At 37.7% G+C, this 21,763-nt stretch overlaps 1 protein-coding gene and 1 long non-coding RNA gene across 5 annotated transcripts in view; one reads left to right on the forward strand and one right to left on the reverse strand.

Annotated features, from left to right (window-relative positions):
• Positions 1–21,763, forward strand: part of LOC309504277 — a 503,575-nt gene that overhangs the window by 129,088 nt on the left and 352,724 nt on the right. The window lies entirely within an intron of this gene.
• mid2 (midline 2) overlaps positions 1–21,763 on the reverse strand; it is a 154,699-nt gene that overhangs the window by 56,640 nt on the left and 76,296 nt on the right. For 3 of the 4 annotated variants that reach the window (XM_082177273.1, XM_082177274.1, XM_082177271.1), the window contains one exon: positions 5,739–6,447. In XM_082177273.1, the coding sequence (XP_082033399.1) occupies positions 5,739–6,431 (693 nt within the window). In that variant the 5' untranslated portion in view covers positions 6,432–6,447. Of the gene's footprint in view, positions 1–5,738; positions 6,488–21,763 lie in introns of all 4 variants that reach the window. The other variant, XM_082177272.1, reaches the window with a different exon arrangement.

Raw genomic sequence — 21,763 nt, forward strand, 5'->3', positions numbered from 1 at the left:
GCATTACACACATGTGGTCATTTTTGCACGCAATCATGTGCCAGGTATGTGCAGGCTTATACAGGAGAGAGTAAAAAAGCCCCAAAGAATGTCTAGGAACGCCTACATACAGAAACAACAAGCACTCTTGCTTCATTCTGTTCTCACGCAGCTGCAAAAAACTGGCACGCTTCCATACAGATGGGAGAGAAAAAGAAAAGAGACATGTTCCAAAAAGCAATAATAGCAGCAAAAACCATAAAAACACATTTTTATTTTAATAGACTATTACCAGAGTTGGGGCATAACTAACTAAAAGGAGAAATGCTACTGATTTAACTGCTTTTCAGTAGCGTGGCCCTAGATTAGCTGCTTTTAAATCAGAACAGCTTTTCCAGTAACAAGTTACTTTACTTATATATATATATATATATACAGTACAGTACACGTCAAAAGTTTGGAAACATTACGTTTTTTTATATTTTTGAAAGAAGTCTCTAATGCTTATCAAGGCTGCATTTATTTGATCAAAAATACAGAAAAAAAACTGTAATATTGTGAAATATTATTACAACTTAAAATAATAGTTTTCTATTTGAATATACTTTAAACAATAATTTATTCCTGTGATGCAAAGCTGAATTTTCAGTATCATTACTGCAGTCCTCAGTGTCACTTGTGACATCCAGTCTATCAAATGATCCTTTAGAAATCATTCTAATATTCTGATTTATTATGAGTGTTGGAAACAGTTCTGCTGCCTAATATATTTGATGAATAAAAGGTTAAAAATAACTGCATTTATTCAAAATAAAAATATATTTTCTAATAATATAAATCTTCTTTACTATCTTTTTTTTTTTTACAATTTAACACATCCTTGCTGAATAAAAGTATTGATTTATTTCCAAAAAAGAAAGAAAAAAATTACTGGCCCCAAATTACTAAACAGTAGTGTATATTGTTGTTACAAAAGATTTCTATTTTTTTTTTAAATGCTTTTTTATTTTTGTAACTTTTTTTTATTTTTAACTTTTTATTCATCAAAGTATCCTAAAAAAAGGATCACAGGTTATGAAAAAATATTAAGCAGCAGAACTGTTTCCAACTTTGATAATGAATCATCATATTCTAAAGGATTTCTGATTTCTAAAGGATCATGTGATAGACTGGAGTAATGATCCTGAAAATTCAGCTTTGCATCACAGAAATAAATGATAATTTAAATTATAATAAATTGAAAACCAATTATTTTAAATTGTAATAATATATCACAATATTACATTTTTATTAATTGAATTTTTTTAATTGATTGTAATTTTCGAATATGGTACCGAATATTTTTTTTAAACAAATTTCAATATTAGTACAAAAATAATACAATATTTAAAACAAATGCTGCTGTTCATTACTGTTTTTTGTTGTTGTTGTTTTTTTAAACTTTTTTGGTTGTCTATTAATATAACATTTAATTTCAAGTTCAACATTTAAAGTATGACTGGCTTGTATCTTAAGCTACCGCTTCAAAATAGGTTGCTACACTGACTATAATATTGAGGGTCACAGTCTGTCCTCTGAATATGGGTGTAAGTCAGAGCACAGCTGTAAGTGCACAGAAAATCTGTATCTTTCATTACCCTCAATGAGGAGTATTTCCATAATGCGTAGATTCGTGCCATGCCATGCCATGCCATGCTATATTTCCTAATGCATTATCTCTACTAAACACCTTGGGCTAAAGGATAGGCAAAACCAGGCTAATGTGGCTGCAGTAGGGAAATCTGTCTGAGGCTGAGGTGGAAGGAAAGCCCAGGCCATATCAAGCACCTTTTCAGCTGACTTGCTCTATTGGCTTTTAAAACTGTCTGTTTTTGAAAATGACCCCAGCGGCCTACTGATGGCTCACTGAATGCAGCAGAATTGGGCGAGCTGGTGTCTGCTGAGCTGGGCTCATATATCTGTGAGAAGATAGACTGCTTCCCTAAGGAGCTTAGAGTAAGAGGCCCAAACGCCAAACCGGGTGGAACTTTAATCAAAGCTGACTGCTGCGACTTGCAACTTTTCCGAAATAGAAATTAAGCCTTTAATCGCCACTTTTTTTTCATATTTTGTGTTTTGGCTCTGTAAAACCTAATCCCTGAGTGTTTGTGAGACTGCTGTCATGCTTTGAAGGCCCCACCGCCCAATGTTACTCATGTAAGTCACGTTCAAACGCAGGAGACGGGTGAGATCAATAGAAGGATGGAAGGCACATGCTGAGTGCAGTGGACAGCGCACGCCTAAACATAATATTTGTCTTGGCTCATTTCTGCTGCTGTTTAGAAGTGGAGACTGTGAAGAGGTGTTGATGAGGTTATAAACGAATGGCAGCTCATTAGCTCCTTGAAGTATTGCACACAAAGTTGAACGCCATGACTGAAGTACCTGCTCTTCAATCAATTAGCTGCCTGTAACAAAGCATGAGAGGATCAACACTGAAAACCCAATTATCAAACATACTGTATTTTTATACACTACTTTCAAAAGTTAGGAGTTAAAAGATTGTTTAATGTTTTTTTAAAATAAGTATCTTATGCTCCTCAAGGCTACATTTATATACAGTAAAATACAGTAAAAAGAGAAATATTGTGAAATATTATTATAATTTAATAACTGTTTTCTATTTGAATATATTTTAAACTGCAATATATTCCTGTGATGGCAAAGCTGAATTTTCAGCATCATTACTCCACTCTTCAGTGTCACATGATCCTTCAGAAATTATTCTAATATTCTATCATCGGGTATATTCGGTACCCGATGATAGATGCTGCTTTCAAGCGGCCTTGTTCGCATTTGTTTGAGTGCTCTCTGCGCGTCAAAGGTTTCTATTTACAGTGTGTTTTTTGTGTTGTTACCAAAACCACTTATTATTTTAGAAAAACAGTCAATTTGGAGTACATTTACACAACAACGATATGCTTAAAACGAAGACGTTTTTCCTTTGAGTTTTCTGCGTACAGACGACATCATTGGATCCGCGAAATTGACTAAAAACGCTGTATTCTGCTGCCAGGCCATTAGATGGCGAGGAAACACTATAGACTGAACATGTAAAACATGTGTGACATCATCGTCTTCAGAGATTCGTGTTTTTGTTGTTTACACAGAGACATTTTCATCTTCATTTTTACATTTTCAAAAACTTGCACTTTGAAATCTGTTTTCAAAGGTTTACGTTTGCAGGCACCCAAAGCGCCATTGTCGTGTAAATGTACGGGCAAAACGCATAAAAAGTTTTACGTTTTTAGTTGAAAACGGTGTTGTGTAAACAGCCCCTTACTCACAGACAAATTCTTTTTTTTTCAGGGCACGAGCATGTAGCAAATTAGCTCAAAAGGGAAATATAAATGATTAATTATAACTTGCTATAATTAAATAGTAATATTTGCATCAGTTAATAGAATTAACTTGATGTAGCTGAATTAACATTACAATCAATTAATATATTCGTCCAGCGAACACTTAGTATTGATCGTCTATCAACTCTTATAAAGGATATTTTCGTGGCCACAGAAAAATAACTCTTTCTTAGCATGTAGCTGTGATCGCACCGTTAAAGGGACATTGATTTACAAGCAGGGACCAGAATCAAAACTCACATGAATGTGCACAAAAGTTTCATTTGACTAAATCAAGAACACAATGCGAAAGTTGACTAGGAAATGGCAGAGCTCATTTAAACGCGTGAAACTGTTTGAATCAACATCATCATCCACCATGAAGCTTACGTACAAACAAGGATTTCTCATTTTACTTGAGCCGGAAAAAGATTAAAAGTTGGAAGCCCTGAGCCCTGATGGCGTCTTTACTCTCTCTCTCTCTCTCTTTCTCAGGTTGTGGATTGGAAGTTCAAAGTTAGACAGGTTCAAAGCTTCAGCAGGGGAACATTTGAATAAGCTTCTGCAATGTAGATACAAAACCCCAATCCAGACGTTTTGCATTAAAAGTGCATTTTAGACCTGGCATCTTATTTTACACATAGCACAACTTTTTTAAATCGTCAAGACCGTTACAGAGACCGTGCGGAATGTGTACACCTACAGCGCAAGAGGTAATTATGGAGACAACATTCCAATGAGTAATTCAAACTGAGGTAATCCTCTCAGTCCGCCGGGATTCCTAGAGGAAATTAAATGTCGATCTGGATGCTGTAACCTTTGCATACTGCCAGCCTATTTTCTGTTTCCCAGCAAGAAGACCTTGGGACAAGAGAAGAGCAACTTTCTAAGCTATCAACTTTCAGCAACACACAATGAAGTGCATCTACCACAATCGAGGCAGTTTCAGCAGAGCCTCGTTCATTTTCTTCAAAAACCAGATTGGGCGAGCATGCGTCAATGATCGGAATTTCCTTTGTGTGAGCTGGTGTGAACAAAGAGGTCAACCGGGATACGAGATCACAGGGAGATCACATGTGCCCTCTATGCTTGCTATTATAATGCTGATGCAGAAGTCAATGGCGGCCTATTCATGGGAGCAAGATTATGATGGTGTAAAGGCCTCTATGTGGGCTCATATTAACAAATCCACCCCATGAGAACTCAACAAGCACATACCACAAGCGACCTTAACCTGCTCTTCTCTTGTAACTCGACCCTTGCAGGGATAATAGAGGTAATGGGAAGCTGATCTAGAGGAAACCTATAAAGAACTGCTCTGAAGTTATGATGGCATTGAAAAAACAAGGCACGGATGTAATTCTGACCTTCTGCAGCTGCGAATGATTATACTGACGGGGCGCGACTGTATTCACAGGTTGGGAGCTCTGTGGCTCTGTGAGCTTCTGTATTTTAGCCCTGATTCAGCAATCAGGCTCTTTGTAGTAGGTCAGCATTGCGTTTCAGTGTCGAACAGAGAATGGCTTTAGGGACTGCAAACTCATCTAATATGATAATGAGTCCTGCTCAAAGGAACAGCTGGGCAGTTCTGGCTGCTACTATGCATGAAGCACTCCACTATGAAGGCCGACAGATATTGCATAGAATGGGTTAGCTTGATGCTAATGAAATGAAATTAGCTTTCTAAAGAGAAAAACAAAACAATTTAGCATAAATGATGGTACATGATGCAGGACAACAAAGATTTTATAAAGAGATTACCTTGAACTATTTCGCTTAAAATCAGTCAACAAAACCTTTCTATTGCTCATTTAGAGGAGTCTTAGTAGCACTTCATTATAGAAACAGCTGCTTAAGGCAAGGTACTTCAGGAAAAAACAATGTTTCTTTTTTTATAAATGTACCTTCGGTTTTTCAATCCGTACTCCCGAATTCATAATCTGTTCGCTATCGCTATCCGTTCCCACAGTTGACACACATGATTCTTATTAAGTCTTTGTCTATTCTGCTTCAAATTATAGCATAGAATTTAAGCATGCAGTTAAGACAGTTTGATGTATTCAACTTAATTATACACAATAAAACAATATACAAAAAGATTTGATAACAGAACTGTGAGCTTGTTCTGTTCTTGTGACGGTAGACTAAAGATTTCTAGGGATGGGATTGTTAAACCGAGGGAACAATTTAAGAATCTGTGAGTATGGTTTATAAACTATGGGGACAAATTGAAAAACTGTGGCCATGATTTGGGGCTCTTGTTTTTTTTTTTCTCCGACAGGTGACTTCCCTATGATCAGTATATTGATATCTATTAGTTACATTTTCTACCCTATTCACCTGGGGTGTCTTGCTTTAAGAATCAAGTTCAGGACTCACCTTAAGCTTGTCGAAGCGATCACTAAGCGAGGTGACCTGATGCTCGCGGTGCCGTCCCACCAGCTTGCAGAGAGCGCAAATCAGCTGGTCGTCCACCACGCAGTACATGTTCACCTTCTCGTTCTCATGCTCCAAGCAGGCCAGCCCACGCAGCTGAGCGTCCGCCACCGGCTCCACCAGACGATGGCTGGTGAAGGGCTTCTTATTTGGGTGCGTGGCCCGCAGGCAGCGGTCGCAGTACGACACCTCGCACGTCACGCACGTCTTGACCGCCTCCCGTGGGGGCTCCTGATCGCAGAACTGGCAGCCGACGCGCTCTAGGGACATGGCGCTGCTGGCGGGGCTGCCCCTCGCGCTCCCGCCGAGCGTGGCGCTGTAGGGCCGAGGCCGGCGACTCTCGTTGGGGGAGTTGGGCCCACTGACGGAGGCCTTCTGGAAGCGGTCGATGATGTTCTGCAGCGTCACATTGCGCTTTAGGCCCTCCAGGCCGCGCTGATTGAGCGTGATGACGTAGCGGCAGGTGGGGCACTGGAAGGCGGAGATGGACTCGAGAGGCTTGGTGCTGGAGCAGTGCGAGACCAGGATGCGGTGGGCGCAGTTGAAGCACAGGCTGTGGGCGCAGGGTAGCAGGAGGGGGTCCTCAAACAATTCCAGGCAGATTGGACACGTCAGCTCGGACTCCAGTGTTTCCATCTTCAATTGAACCGATCTAAAGGTGACATCAAATCCCACAGAAGCTGGTCAGTCACCTGTGCGGCGGATAGCTACGGGTTAGTGGCAAGCAACTTTAGTGTGGCAAAAGCAGCACAAAGAGAAATTCCGCTCAAAAAACAAAAAGGATACAAGGTATAAAATCAAATCAGTGACTTGTGTTTATATGGTTTAAGTCAGGAAATTGCTAACACTGGCAGCTATAAAGAATACTAAAAATACTAAAAATAGTTTTTTTGTATAGTAAAAACTAAACATATTCTGTCTTTTTTCAAAGACTGTTTTTGTTGAGTACTGATGCTGAGGTAATATTGCATTTATACAAATTATGACAGTAAAGTATTTTGAAATTGGACACTAAACAAGGCTTAACTTGAATGACAAAAAATTTAATAAAATCTAAAAATAATAACTTTGATGACAACTGAGGGAAAAAAAAATCACTCTTAAAAATAAAAGGTTCTTTATTGGCATCTGTGGTTCCAGGAAGAACCTTTAACATCCATGGACATGTTCCAATCCAGAAGATTCTTTATAGTGAAAAAAGGTTCTGTAGATTATAGAATATAGCATTCTTTTGGCATCGCTGCAAATTATGGAACCTTTATTTTTAACAGTAAAAGATAGATTTTTGAGCGGAAAATCACTAGTTGTAAGCAGTTTGGTTAATGATAGCAAGCATACATTGATTTGTTAACAACAAAGCATTATATTTGGCTCAATAGTGGCAGCATTTTTAAGCTAATAGTTTTACATGGAAACATGATCAAGGATTGCCTTCAAGCTGCATTGTCATTGACAGATGAGGATACATGATATTCCAGTCACTTCTATTCATTCGCATATGCTTTGGAACAGTAAACAGTACAGCAACACGCACGCACGCACGCACGCACACACACACACACACACACACACACACCTGTTGGGCTTCAGCAAAGCAAATCAATGTCATCAAGCAACATCTCTGCCCATTGAATAAGACCCAATATGATGCATCACTTCACTTAAGACAGTTTAAAGGAAAGCTAAACCCCCTGAAGTAAAACCACTCCTACACATTTATTTTAAATCATACATTCGTGCCACATCGCTGCTGTTTTAATGGAGGGGCTTTAGCAGATTACAATGTTTCTGCATTGATGAATATGAATGGGCCCAAATCAGCACAGCACATCACTGAGCACGGGCACCTGTGCCTCCAGCCTGCATGTTAAAATGTGTTTGTCTTTTCAGCTAATGAACTGTACTTCATGCAGTGTGATGACACACTGCCTGTTTGGTTAACATATACAGTCACACAAAAAGGGAAATTATAAAGAAATTATAGTATATAATGACATTTTATTACTACCTTTGAAGTAGGGATGTGCAAAATGATACAATTATAAAACTGATTAGTTGTTGGGTTGTCTGAGCGGAAAAGGCGGTCATAAAACGTCCTGTTTAATCACATATAATTCTAAAATATACTTATGTCAGGCGTGTTTCTGACACCATGTGTACACCAGACATGAGCAGAAAAGTAAATCACTCTCATTATAATCAATGAAGTTGAAACTAGAAGCGTCCACTGTAGGATTTCTGTTATTATAAAATAAATATAATAAATAAATAATAAAACAAAAATAGTGGTGTTTTAGTCGGTTTAATAATTGTATTTTTCATTCATTCAGTAATATATTATGATTATTATTATTATTTGAGCTTTAATTTTTCTTTAGGCCTGTGTGCAGCCATGTGAATCCATATTGATTGTGCCAGACACCTCGGTAGCTTTTAAAGATTTCCATCTCTGATGTTGCATACAAATCAATGCAGGATTCCGAGCACAAGTAAAAGGCTATGATCATATTGCCTTAGTCTATCACATTTCCCTGCACCTTCTGATCTAACAACGACACCGTCCGTCTCCATCCTATCATTCTCACATTAGGCTTCAGCTCCATCCTCTTAAATGGCTATTGAGCGTGTCAGAATCTTTTAGACACACAGCTCTACTGGAGCAGCAAGTTACTGCCATTTCTGACAGGGAACCTGAAGCCTCTGACTGCTACTAAAAAATATCTGACAGTTCCTGTGAGGAGCCAAAATCTCTTGAAGTCAGCAGACATCCTGAGATTTTGTATTAAACCTTTAACTCGACAGGCACTTATGACGGCAAGCCAAGAAAAGCATGTGATTAAAGCAGCAGTGGACCAGTGGGAAACTGGATTAAGTCATTACTGGAAAAAATAAATAACATGCAGATATTATGGTAATAAGAGTTTGTGTCCTTTCTCTCTACCTCACTACACACACATTTTGAGTGTAAATTACTGGCTAAAAAACTTGTGGAGACTGTGAAACAGAATTGAAGCAAATGCTGAAACTCGGGCTGAATCCATTAGCATGAGTGAACAGAACTGCTCTTAACTTTTCTATACAAGATCAAACTGTTTGCCACCATTAGTTCCATTGACAGTTATCCAAACACACAGGACTTGGATTAGAAAAGAGCAAAAGCTTGCCTGGTAATCTGGCAGTTCTGCTAGAGAAGAAACAGTCAGCAATTGTTTTTAAGGCGGGACTTGAATGTGCAGTAAGCGATTTCTGAGAATCAATGTTGAATTCTGTTGATATGTGAAAAATCATCCCAAACAAACACACCCCTCCATTCATTGCTCCACCCCCACAATGCATGAACAGACATAGCAGAAGCGAAGTAAATAAATCTTAACGGAAAATAGAGCGAAGACGACAAACGACAAAGAACAAAAATGTACATAGTACACGAGTATATGCAAGTAAGAGTTCACTGTTAGTTGCTAGCAGCACACACTCAAAACCAATGTTACTCACGTATGGAGCAGAAACAATGTAGCCTCTGCATCCATTTTCAGGCCTTCCCGCTTCAATCTCTTCAACAAAGGAAAGCTTTTCTAATATTACGCGTGACCTAAAGCTCTTGCCTGATCATAACCATTATTTTTCCAGTGATATTCCTCTGACCTTTTCTCTTTTGTAATGTCTCTCAGCCATCTCACTTTCTACAGTCTTTCTTCAAATCTCCCTCTTGCTCTCTCTCTCTCTCCCCTCCCCCATCATAAGTGTACACGCCCCCTACTGCTGATTGGCTACAAGTTTGTTGAGATGCTCGGCCCGATCCACTTTCAACAGTGTTTCCCAAAAATCGTTTACTGCACCTTTAATGAAGGTCACAATGAGGTGATGAGGTCAGCAGATCTGTCTATACAGATCTGATGTTTTAAATGCAGATATTTGAAAACATACAGAAAGCATCAGGAGGTTTAGCATGTAAATGTCAAGTTTTAGTGTAACAAGCAGAATAAGTGATAGATTGGAGAAGTGGAGAAGCAAACAGTTTACTCCTTTCAAAGAAAGACACCACATCATATAATCTGATTCTGATGAAGTGCTCCATATGGAGGCTGATCAGAGTCTGCTTTTGCTCACGAACAGCCCTACTCAGGCACAAACACTCATGCACAAGATCTCAGAGCCGAGTCTGGTTTATTTGATCTGTTCTCGGCTTGATTATGGCATTATTTCCCCCTTTGATGTTGAATTGGAATAAAAAAAGACGGAAAGCAGTCTCTATAAGAGATGACTCATATGGTAATGATTTAACAAAGCCACTTAGTGCTCAATCGCAGATGCACACGTATATCAGGTGCCTAACATGTTTGGCTAAACACAAGCCTAGCTGCTGATATATTTGCTAATAATACAAGGTAATACAAATGTCATCTTTCTCAAATAATGTCAAGATAACTTATATATATATAAAAAAAAAAATTCTCAGCAAAGCTAGTTTAAAAGATGGCAGTTGCATTCCAGTCTCAGGCTCTCCTGGGACTCTACCTATTCTGTGTCTGTTAGGAAAAAGAAAAACCAACACCCATGCGTAGCACTGAGAAGCATGGCATTTCTGGAACAATGACAATTAGCCTTGTCAAAACAATAGGGGCAATTCACTTTTAAAATGTCTTTAAGGACTGCTCTTCCTTGAATTATTTGCATACAATGATAATGAAACAATTATTACTTACAGCTCATATAAAGGGTCACTGAAACTTTCGCTGTGGTTAATTTTAGAGAAACTAGTCAGCTACAAGGGTGGGCACACACAAATTAATATAAACCTTTAGTTCTGTCAGGACCACTACCGTCAAATACGATTGACAATTAGCATACAGTTTGGATTGGCGGTATGGTTCCGTTCTGGGCGAGAACTCCCTGCGCATCCATGCAGCCTAGCATGGATAAGAGCAGGGAGAGCAGCAATAACCCCCCTTGGGGTAAACAGAACAGAACCAACTAGAAAGTTTGCAAATATATTTAATTCAAGATTTTAAAGTACAACATAATTAGAGAATTTATTCTGATTCAAGGGGAATCTATCTAGCTGGTATAATAGAAAATCTACCGGTTTACACATAGACAAAACAAAACAAAAGTCATTGTCCTTAGTGGAGTAGGTCATATGAGAAATATGTTCATGCAATGAAAACACGTCTAAACAACAAACTCCATCTGGGTCAGTAATTCAGGCTAGTATCACATGTATCATTACATCAGTTTAAGCACTTGTCCATTCCAAATTTTTTTTTTCTAAATATAGCCTAAAATATACAATCTAGTGGTTAACTGAGATGGATTTTTACATGTCTGACAACTAGAGAGCAAAGTGGTCGATAAGATGGCAATCCATTATACCATATGATATAGTGTAATCCAATTCACGCTGAAATTAAACATTTCCTCAAACTTTGACAAAAATATTAGAATTCGACATGAAGTAAAACTAGAATGACACCGGAATCTTTCATAAACCTCCTATAATACTGACCTACCATCCATATGGTATAATATAGGCCCTCGCAGCCAGGACACAAGATAACCCACTGTGCTGGCATTCCCTGGCAGGTCCGTCCAGAATTAGGAAGTATGTTGTCTGATGTTTGTAAGTGGCTTACTGTGGTGCTGGGTGGGCCAGTGGGTCAGACTCCACCCTGCGGCCCAGACACACTAATGGAGCCATTTATCTCCTGTCAACCTGCAGCTGGTTACCGGTTCCCCACTGCCTCCTCTGCCGCTTGAATAGCCAGAGCTGGAGTCACGGGCAAAGAGGAAGTCTAGACCGGACACAGCACCACTGGAGCACTACTGCCCCACACCTCACGGACGGATGAAGACACATCGATTAAAAATGAGTGACTGGACTTTGGGGATTCCCAGAGCTCTGCTGTTAGGACAGGTGCCAGGGAAGCCATTCGCAGTTTATCACCTCCAAATTTGTTACGACTGACCTGCCGTCAAGCCGACTGGCGGCTGATGTGAGCAGGAGGGGTGTTTAAGAAAGCCAAGAGTGGCAAATTCTACACCGTGGGATTCTTAAAAAGGAACATTTTGTGCTGGATAGTGTTTCATGAGTTGCTTTATGATCCTTTGGAGTTTCAAAGTTTTAGATTTTACTTTATAGTCTCTTCAGATCAGTGTATTATTCACTATGATATATTCACATTACTCATATAAAGCACCAGTACATAAAGTTCTTTGAGGAAATACGTTCTCATATAGCGTTGAATATTTGGTCCTTGCTTAGGCTAATAATGTAGCTTATACTCAATGCATTGTTAATACTACAGACATGAACATCTCAGATATTGAGGCTTGTTGAGCAATAATGTCTGCTATTATAAGTGATTTGACTTAATGATATTTCTTCATAACGTTCTCCTGGTGGACAATTAAAAAAGGTGACATTTTGTCTCAGAAGTCAGAACAAAATGAATGTATTTAATTTATCTAAAAAAATCAAACATATTAAAATTCTAAATTGAATTCAGACATTACATTATAATTATACAGTATGAAAAATGGATATTCATTTGGAGATTTGGTAAAAGATTATATTTAACAATCATTAAATTACTAGTCTTCTTAGAGATTTATTTTAGTTGAGTGTTAGAGCTAAATGTAAATTACATGCACATCCAATATGGACCAATACAATTATGTTCTCTAATAAATGATCAATAACCAATATAGAACATAAGTACTGTGTGTTCCAAGAAAAAGTCTTCAAGACTTACATCGAAGGCAGGAGCTGAGCCATAAAGTATAGACTTGGGGCTTCTTCAGAAAAAGTACAAATCTAGCTATTAAGGAGCCCTGCATTTGGTATGCAGGAATAAAAATGTGTATATAATGGCCACAAATTAACAATTTCTTCCCACGACTTACGTTTGACTAATTTGTTCTCTCGTATTAAGTAAATTGTGTGCATAATATAATTTGTTCCCTCATTTTACTAAATCATGGCCCCATTGTAATAATGTTTTCCCAATGTGTTCACTTGTTTTAGTTAAATTAAACTGAGGGAACGAATTTAACAAGTCGAGGGAATGAATTCTTAATTTGTGGCCATGATTTACTAAAATGAGGGAACGAATTAAAAAGTCATGAGAAAGAATTCTTAATTTGTCCCCATAATTTACCAAAACGAGAGAACAAATTCTTAATTTGTGGCCATAATATATCGATTTTTGTCCATGTCATGTTCCTGGCTCTGTAAATATTTGTTTACAAATCTAGAAAAAGAAAATGTACACAATGTATTGTCAATTAATACAAATAGGGTTATCACCTGAAAGTCATCAGTTGAAGCTTCATGGTGCAATAATCACCACACAAACTCTTCAACATATGTCAATGCAAAAAAGTCTTTGACCCTCACTGATACATTTATGAAAAGCTCAATCCCACAAGAGTGCTGGAGTGAATAAAAGCATGCAGGTGTGTTTCAACTGAAGTGCCTGGCACAGAATCCACGGCTCTTCACCACTGCATTCCCTTATCCACCCTCGACTGCTAAATCTTGCCATATATATAAATACGACACACGTTTTGGAGAGCCCACACTGAGTTATAATCTGTTCACCCACAGCTAACGCTTTGAGCCAAACAGGTGAGCCATTGTGCGAGCGCAGGCACCGAACATGTGTCTTCTGTACAGTAAACCTGTCTACTTAATATGTGACATGCCGATTTTCTGCAGTGATTACCATTAACAAAAGACGTGAGAGAGACAGAACTGAGCTGCAGGAGTTAGTATGCAGTAAGCATTTCTCAAATATCTGATGAGAACAAAAGGTTATGGATGTTAATTACAAATTACAGGATTATTCCACCGACGACTTCATGTGGAACTGAGACATGTCGCTAATTAAATAAGCGTTCTGAAGTACACAGCGATGCTAGAACAGGACCCAAAGGGTGAATACGCCTTTAACAGGTTGAAGTATTGCTTAAACAGGCGGTTTATTTCATCCCCCGTGGGACAGGGTAATAAGGGTATGTGTTAGGCCTGTTTTTAGCAGCAGCGCAGTGAGATTTCAGCCACGATTGGCTTCAGCGCAACCTAACCATGTAGCCACACAGGGAGAGTCAACACAAGACTGCCTAGATCTCGAAAGTAAGTGGTCAGTCTCTAAAACCATAAGTGCTACTTTATTTATTTTTAATGTCAAAGCTTGGAATAGAGGGCAGACTTGGATAATTGCAGTGGATGTGTTTTTTTTTTTAAGGATACACAATGGCTGTCTGGTCACCAAGGTCATAGATGGCCATTTATATTATGTGTTTTCTCCACTTTTGAAAGGGCTACACTGTTCAAAAGTTTGAGGTTGGTATAAGATTTTTTTTAAATACGTTTTTTTTTTACTCACAAAGGCTGATCAAAAATACAGTAATATTGTGAAACAGTATTACAATTTAAAAGAAGTGATTTCTATTGTAATATATTTTAAAATGTAATTTGTTCCTGTGATGGCAAAGCTGAATTTTCAGTGTCACATGATCGTTCAGAAATCATTCTAATATGCTGATTTGCTGCTCAAGATACATTTCTTATTATCAATGTTGAAAACATGATACATTTATTTCAGGATTCTTTGATGAAAAGAAAGTTAATAAAAAGAACAACATTTATTTTAAACAAATCTTTTATCTAGAAGACATTATAAATGTCTTTACTGACATTATAATGAATCATTGCTGAATAACAGTATTAATTTCTTTCAATAAATAAATAAATACCAGTTAGGAACAGAGAGACGATTATTCAGAACCAGTTCAACATTTAAAAAAAATATCAGTACAGAGTGACCAGATAGCACGACCAGTGTAGACCAATTACAGAACGGATTATTCTAATGATTTGGTTCTTTTTAGTGAATCAAAACCATACAGTGTGCAACCAGTAGTCTGATTCCCAAACGATTGATCAAATGATTCATTTCTTTTTATTTACTGTATATTATTTTATTTGACAATGTGTAGCTAAAGATACACATTATGACTTTTCTCAGTAGTATTTTATAACAAATATATATGAATATGTTTAGTACATGTTTACTGCATTTATTCCAGCTCTAAAAAGACTGTGAAAAGTCATTAAAAAAAAGTGTGTAAACACACCTCTAGCAAGAATTGTTTTAATTGATTGATTATTGAAATGATTCATTGGGAATGGAACTGCATTTCTTTTCCCAAATTTTTTTTTTCCTTACAAGTAATAAAAGAATGGAGTAACCAGAATCGTTGAGTCATTAAATTCGTTACGAATCCTGTTTCCATCACAAGTAACAATTCCCAGAGGTGTGCGGGTTTTTATTTTTTTATTTTTTTACCATGTTGCACATCAAATGTGTCATATAAAAAAGTAGTGAGAGTTTTTCACACCAAGAGATTACAGTAGCTTCTACTTCACCGCGACCCTTGTGGGTGCTGTCCTCCACATCCTCTCTCTGACACTGGGCTAGCTTAATCAAACATGTGGTTCTATTCATAGAATGTAAACAGTGCCGTGGTGGCTTAGTTTTGTGGAGATCAGAGCAATGGCCGCTGACTAGAGGTTCAACGCTCGGCATCTGCAAAAACACGGATGGGTAACCTTCACAATCGAAGACCACGGATCCAGGTCAGAGCCCATCTGGTGCCCTACTACCACTCGGGAATAACAGGGTTGAGAAATGATGGAAAAGGCTTCCTTTGTCCCAGATATGGAAGTGGCAGGATCTTGATGTAGGCGGGAGGAGCAAACACCAGTGGAAATGTGTCTTGTGTTTCATAACATACTGTAGTCACGAATAAAATGTAAAAAGTGTATCATTTTTCCAGAGACTTTTTTTCTTACTGAAAAATTGTGGTTCTGTGGGGCTTTTTCTGACACACAATGACGGATATGGCAATATTACAAGCATTTTGGAAATAATCTTTGTGTGATTGTGTGTGTTTTTCTGTTTGGTGCTGCTAATGGCACAAATACTCACATCACCTTTAACAAAGCAGCACCTCAAACATCTAAAATAAATAAATAAATGGAAAAAAGAAAAATATATATATAAAAAAAATATATACATATAGTTTGGAAACAGTAAAACATTTTTTATTATTATTTAATAATTATTAATGAACTATTTAATATTTTAATTTAATTAAAACTTTTATTCAGAAAGCATTTGATTGGTCAACAGTGACAGTATTTTTTTTTTAAAGATTTATATAAATGATGTTCTTTTGAACTTTCTATATATATATATATATATTTGAATTGAATACATTTTTTGTGTGTTTAATTTTGGACGGAAGGGGACTGATCCCATAAGGTATAATACATTTACAGTATTTACTGTACATGTTTTTCACAAGCGTCTATGGTCATAATTATAAACATCCTAATGTTATGATACATTCACATAAACCTGCACAATGCCATTGAATATATACACACTACATTATGGGAGCAGCCAATTTCCCTACAAAATTAAACACCAAAAAGTATTAATGCAGTGTTTCTGCAACTCCTCAGGAAAAAAAATGCTATTATATGCAAGTAATTTTAGTGTCAAGGTAATAAGCAATGTTCATTATGCGTCAGTATTTACCGATAATTGCTGCAATAATAGCTGCTGCTCTCTGCCCCCGCTTAAAATTATTGGCAACACAAATTGTTTGGAACTATTGAGAGCTACACGAATCACGTGACCGCGCGACGGCGAGATCACAGTTGGCTTGTTCGACTTTTAATGTCATCGGTGAATGACATTAAAATACCGCAAGAGCGATTAGAGAGTAGACGGCTCTGTATGCTTTTCAATCGCTCTCGCGATTTCGCTCTATACTTTGATGTCATAAACTGATCGGTCTGTGCAGCGCCGGTTCAAGTCGAACAAGCCGTGTGTGTCGCAACCTCTTATAGGTGGCTCGTTTGACCAGTTAAGTTTTTATCCACTCATAAATAAAAAGGAACGACTGATTTTTGAAAATGTAGTAGAGTAAAAAGTAAGATATTTGACTTTGAAATGTAGTGGAGTTAAAGTAAAAGTCTTCCCAAATTTAAATACTTCAGTAAAGTACAGATACGCAAAAAAGCTACTTAAGTACAGTAACGAATTACATTTACTTCGTTACTGTCCACCACTGCACACACACACACACACACACACACACACACACACACACACACGCACACGCACACGCACACGCACACGCACACGCAATTAAGGTCTTAATTAAAATGCATGCACTGGATAGTCCAAATACAATGAGAGTTTACTATGGATAAATTACAGCAACCATCAATGTGACATGAAAAATAAGACATATTTTTTATAGGAAGCTTATGACTAGCTTATTTCCCTAAACAATCTTCAGGCAAGAATTGGGGTCAACACCTTAGTTTCACTACAACGACAGTTTCTGTTTGTACAATTATTTATTTACTTCCTGTAGATGGAACTGACGCCAAATAGACTAAACGCAATTGAGGTAATACTCTAGAAAGACTTGCCATTGTCCTAATGCTCTTAGCTGAAGAGTTGTCAAACACTAACAGAATACCTTCACGCTTTCTCTCTCTGCTACCCCAAAGCACGTCCATTATTGATGTGCATTTGCTCTGGTGAGAACAAAAACGGGATAAAAATGCAGCACAAAATCTCATGAAACATTAAGCGCAGATTATGGAGAAACAGGCAAAATAAAAAAGAGCTGTCGAGAGTTGGTTACATTTATTGCCTTAGTGTTCCTGATTCGGACTACTGACTCTATGTCTTCACCTCCAGTTCAGGGAAGAGACAGGGGTGAGAATTTGAAAGTGCTTATGCTGCTGTGTCCAATGTTGAAGTGAATCCTCGCAGGAAGACACGGAAAAACAGGTATGAGAACAAACTGTCCCACTGGAGCTAACAGAAGAGCATCAGAAGCTTTTAGGCTGTGGTTCAGCATCATGGGCACAGGCATCGGACCACATAGACCCTTTGATTTCTCCATTTTACATGTCAAGAAATCGATTCACAAATATTAAAGATAACTGCGAGTTCCTCTGATGTTTCCAGCCTGTGATATTTTCTTACATATTCTTTGATATTCCCTCTATTTCATGCATTTTGGAGAACAAGATGCATTGAATCTCTAAACATTAGTAGGTCTGGTTCAGCACTGCGATGGATGTCCCTGCTGACATGCATTAAGAATTTGATCAATAGGAGTGTAAACATGCAAAAGCTGCAGCAAATCCTTTCGTTATGCCGCACCATAAACACAATTTCACTTGCAAAAATTCATTTTCAATCTTCTTTCATTTCCAGTTTGCTGACACAAAATATGCGAGGAACTGACTACCAAACTAATGGCGTACCTTTTCGCTAAATTTCCCATAAATATGCTAATTTGCCATAGCCTGAATGAAATGCAGCCTGTGCCACACATAAATGGCAATCTGATGGGTTGCTGTGTAGAGTCTCAAACATAATCTGCATCCTCATCTGACAAATAATGAACACCAGAATCTGCTACAGTATCATGGGTATCACTGATCCTTTCCAAATATTTAAAACAAGTGCCTCCGCATTTTAAAAGTCACCATACCTGGAACTAACTGATTGTGGTTACTAGCAAGAGTACCATGTTTTGTTTTTGTTTTTTGGTACCATGATAACACCATGTTTTTTGTCTTGTCTTGATTTTGTCTTGTCTTGTCTTTTGACATATAAGACATCTTGTTTTAAGTTGTATAGCTTAAAACATCCTCCTCATATAAACAAAGCATTTATTTAATCAAGCTCCAAAAACAGCTCATTTGGGTATTGTGGGATCTATGACGTTACATAGGCAAATACATTTGCATATGACTGCCTCCAGAACAAGACATTGACGAAATGATGTATAACATCATTGTAGGCATAGGCCCCGCCCACTATTGTTCAGTCGCTTAATGGCTGGCACCTGTCAACACCGGATGTGAGCGCCACGTCAAAAGCAAATAGATTATAATCACTGACATGATCTACACTGGATACAGTATACAGATAAGTGTTCAATTTCTGACGTACTCCACATGCCTACAACAGGACAAATGGAAGAGTGAACGAATGTTTGCTTTGATGCGTTCAGTTTAAACAGCTCGTTTGCCTCTCTGTACAGATTTCAGAAGGATCCCAGCGTCAGGAACAAGAGTATGGGTTATTTGTAATGGTGCACAAAATCACATCCGAGGATTATATGTTTGTTCGGTGAATTTGACTGCAGTTTAAACTATTTAAAAATGCTCTGTCTGTAAATTACGTTTTTATATGGATAATGTGTTCAAAACACTTACTCGTGTGCAATAGCGACGGGCGTTGTTTGCTATGCAATGACGTTAGCCAATCATAACAGTGGCCATTTACTGACAAGTCCTTAAGGAGCCGCCCCTTAAAAATTGATAATTTTCAAGGTTTAGTTCACCCCAAAAATGAAAATTCTATCCACATTTTCTCACCCTCATGTCGTTCCAAACCCGTAAAACTTCCGCTCAAATTCGGAACACAAATGAAGATCTTTTCAGAGAGCTTTCTGTCCTTCCGTTGACAGCTATGCAACTACCACTTTGACGCAAAAAGTTCATTAAGAACTAATCCATATGAATTGAACGGTTTAGTCCAAATTTTCTGAAGAGACACGATCACTTAATATGATGAACAAATTTAAATTAGGCTTTGATTCACATATAACCATTGATCAGTGAACACAAACAGAAGCTCAACCGAACATGCTTGACGCTCGAGAACAAACCTCACTGGTTCTTGAGGCTCAAACGTGCTGCATAACACACGAGAATGAACCTCATTGGTTCTCGCACGTCAAGCGAACATGCTTGAGCTTCCGTTTACAACGGATGTGTGAGTTAATGAATGTTTTAAATCTATTTATCATATAAAGCGATCGGATCTAAGCCGCTCAGATTTCATCAACATGACCTTCATTTGTGTTCTGAAGATGAACTTTCCAGGTTTTATAGAACCTTGCAGCCTGAACACTTATGTAACCTTACAAAACCAATCCAGTGTTTCATCAAGGTCCTAAACTAAAATGATTTTTGAGATTGCATGCTGGCCTTTCTTATTCAGAAACGTATAATAGAGAGAGGTCACCTTTTTAAAAACCTAGTCAATGAACCCCATCTGGTGAAATTCCTCAAATAAACAACTCTACTGAAAATGTAAATTTCATACCTACTCTTTCACTGAGTCTATAATGGATAATCCACTGAGGCCTTTGATTAGAGTAGAGCTAAAGCGATCAAGAGAATCCATCTTTTAAACCCTGGATCATTGGACAAGCAAAGCACAGTGTTTAATAGGAGAAATATTCCTTAAGAAAGATTTGGGATCAGTTTCATCATTAAGCCACAGAGGCCAGCAGTGAACATGAACCAACTGTACCAACAGATATCTCCTCTGGGTAAGAGGAAATGAGAAGATTAATAGCTTGAATCAATATCTGGGTGTTTCTTTAACTAAAGGCATGTGTGGCCCTGTGGACCCTGTGGAAATAATTAATATATTAAAATGCAATTTACACTCTCTCTCTAATTTATTAAATTTGCACACTAAAATGTCAAACAAGAGAATTCTGCCACATCTCAACTGATTTATTTTGAACTGTCATAGAAATAATGGCTATTGAAATTACATTTCAGATTTTTTTTAAAATAAAATGACCGATTCCTTTGTCTTGCAAAGAGTAATTTCACAGTTATTATTTTACATATTCTAAATAGCCTACACATATTTTCACACATTTAGCATAATTTGACCAAATTACAGCTTGATTAGAAATGATGCACAATTAAAATATTCTGCTCACAAGTGTTATTTCCTCAATAAAACAAGTAGACATGTATAGAACATTTTACATAAAAAAAAATATTAAAATGCTTAATGATTATTTTACCTTTTGTTTAGATTAATACCACTGGAGCCAGTATGATTTTTACTTTAAAGAAAATAAAACTAAAATCAGTATTGTATATACAAATATAAACAACTGAAAAGTAGCAGAAAAAAAGATGAAAGACATGGAAAACCAAGTTTCCAAGACTGGTAGCTTGAATCCCCCCCCCCCCCCCCAAAAAAAAAACCATCTGAAAAACAATAAAGAAAAATAAATTGTTTTTCATGACAAATAACTTACTTCTGGAACATAAATGCCGCAAGTTAAAGAAACACCCAAAGAATGTACAGTAGTTCTGGTTCTTGCACTAATGCCTTATATCTATATTGTTAAGTCACTCGGGTCAATGTCCATATACACACTCCCCCATTGAAGCATCCATATGAAACCACTCTCCGCACAAGTGCAGCTCCTTATTAATAAATAAACGGCTGTTTGTGAGGTGTTACAAGGTTGCTAACCCATGCAGAAGGAGGGCAGATAGCGAGGAAATAAAGAGTGCAAGGGAAGTGCAAGACAGACGTGCTGGAGATGTTGGCGTGTTTCCAAAGCCCCCCAGAGAAGCAGAACCCCTCCTGTACTCGGCTGTAGGAGATGCTATTTATACGCTGCTGTAATGTTTGGTATTTCCTCTGGGGATGGGGTAGGGAGAAGGCATTGTTTTCCTTGGCTGACTTTGATTGTTTTGCTGATTCTTTTTGTTGAAATGTCAAAGTCTTGCTGTTCCGTTTATGCATTTCCATTTGTGTTGAGTTGAGAAGGCCATTATGTCCCCCCACCCCCCTCACAGTCAAGCTGTTTTTGTTTTCTTTCATAGACTCGGGCTTCGCTGTGTACAGTAGCACAACGGGTTTAACTATTATATTTTATGTTCATTCAACACCCTAGGCCTCACATTTAACACTGTGGATTCACCATGGACTAAACACTGGCAATCAAACTGAGATCAAAAGCCAGAGCACTTCTATGAGCCTGTTCAGTGTTTTGCATGGATACTGGCTTCGTGAAGCAACTTAGCAACTCAATTAATG

Source organism: Leuciscus leuciscus (assembly GCF_965113295.1).
Source record: "Leuciscus leuciscus genome assembly, chromosome: 8".
In the NCBI taxonomy this organism is placed as follows: domain Eukaryota; kingdom Metazoa; phylum Chordata; class Actinopteri; order Cypriniformes; family Leuciscidae; genus Leuciscus; species Leuciscus leuciscus.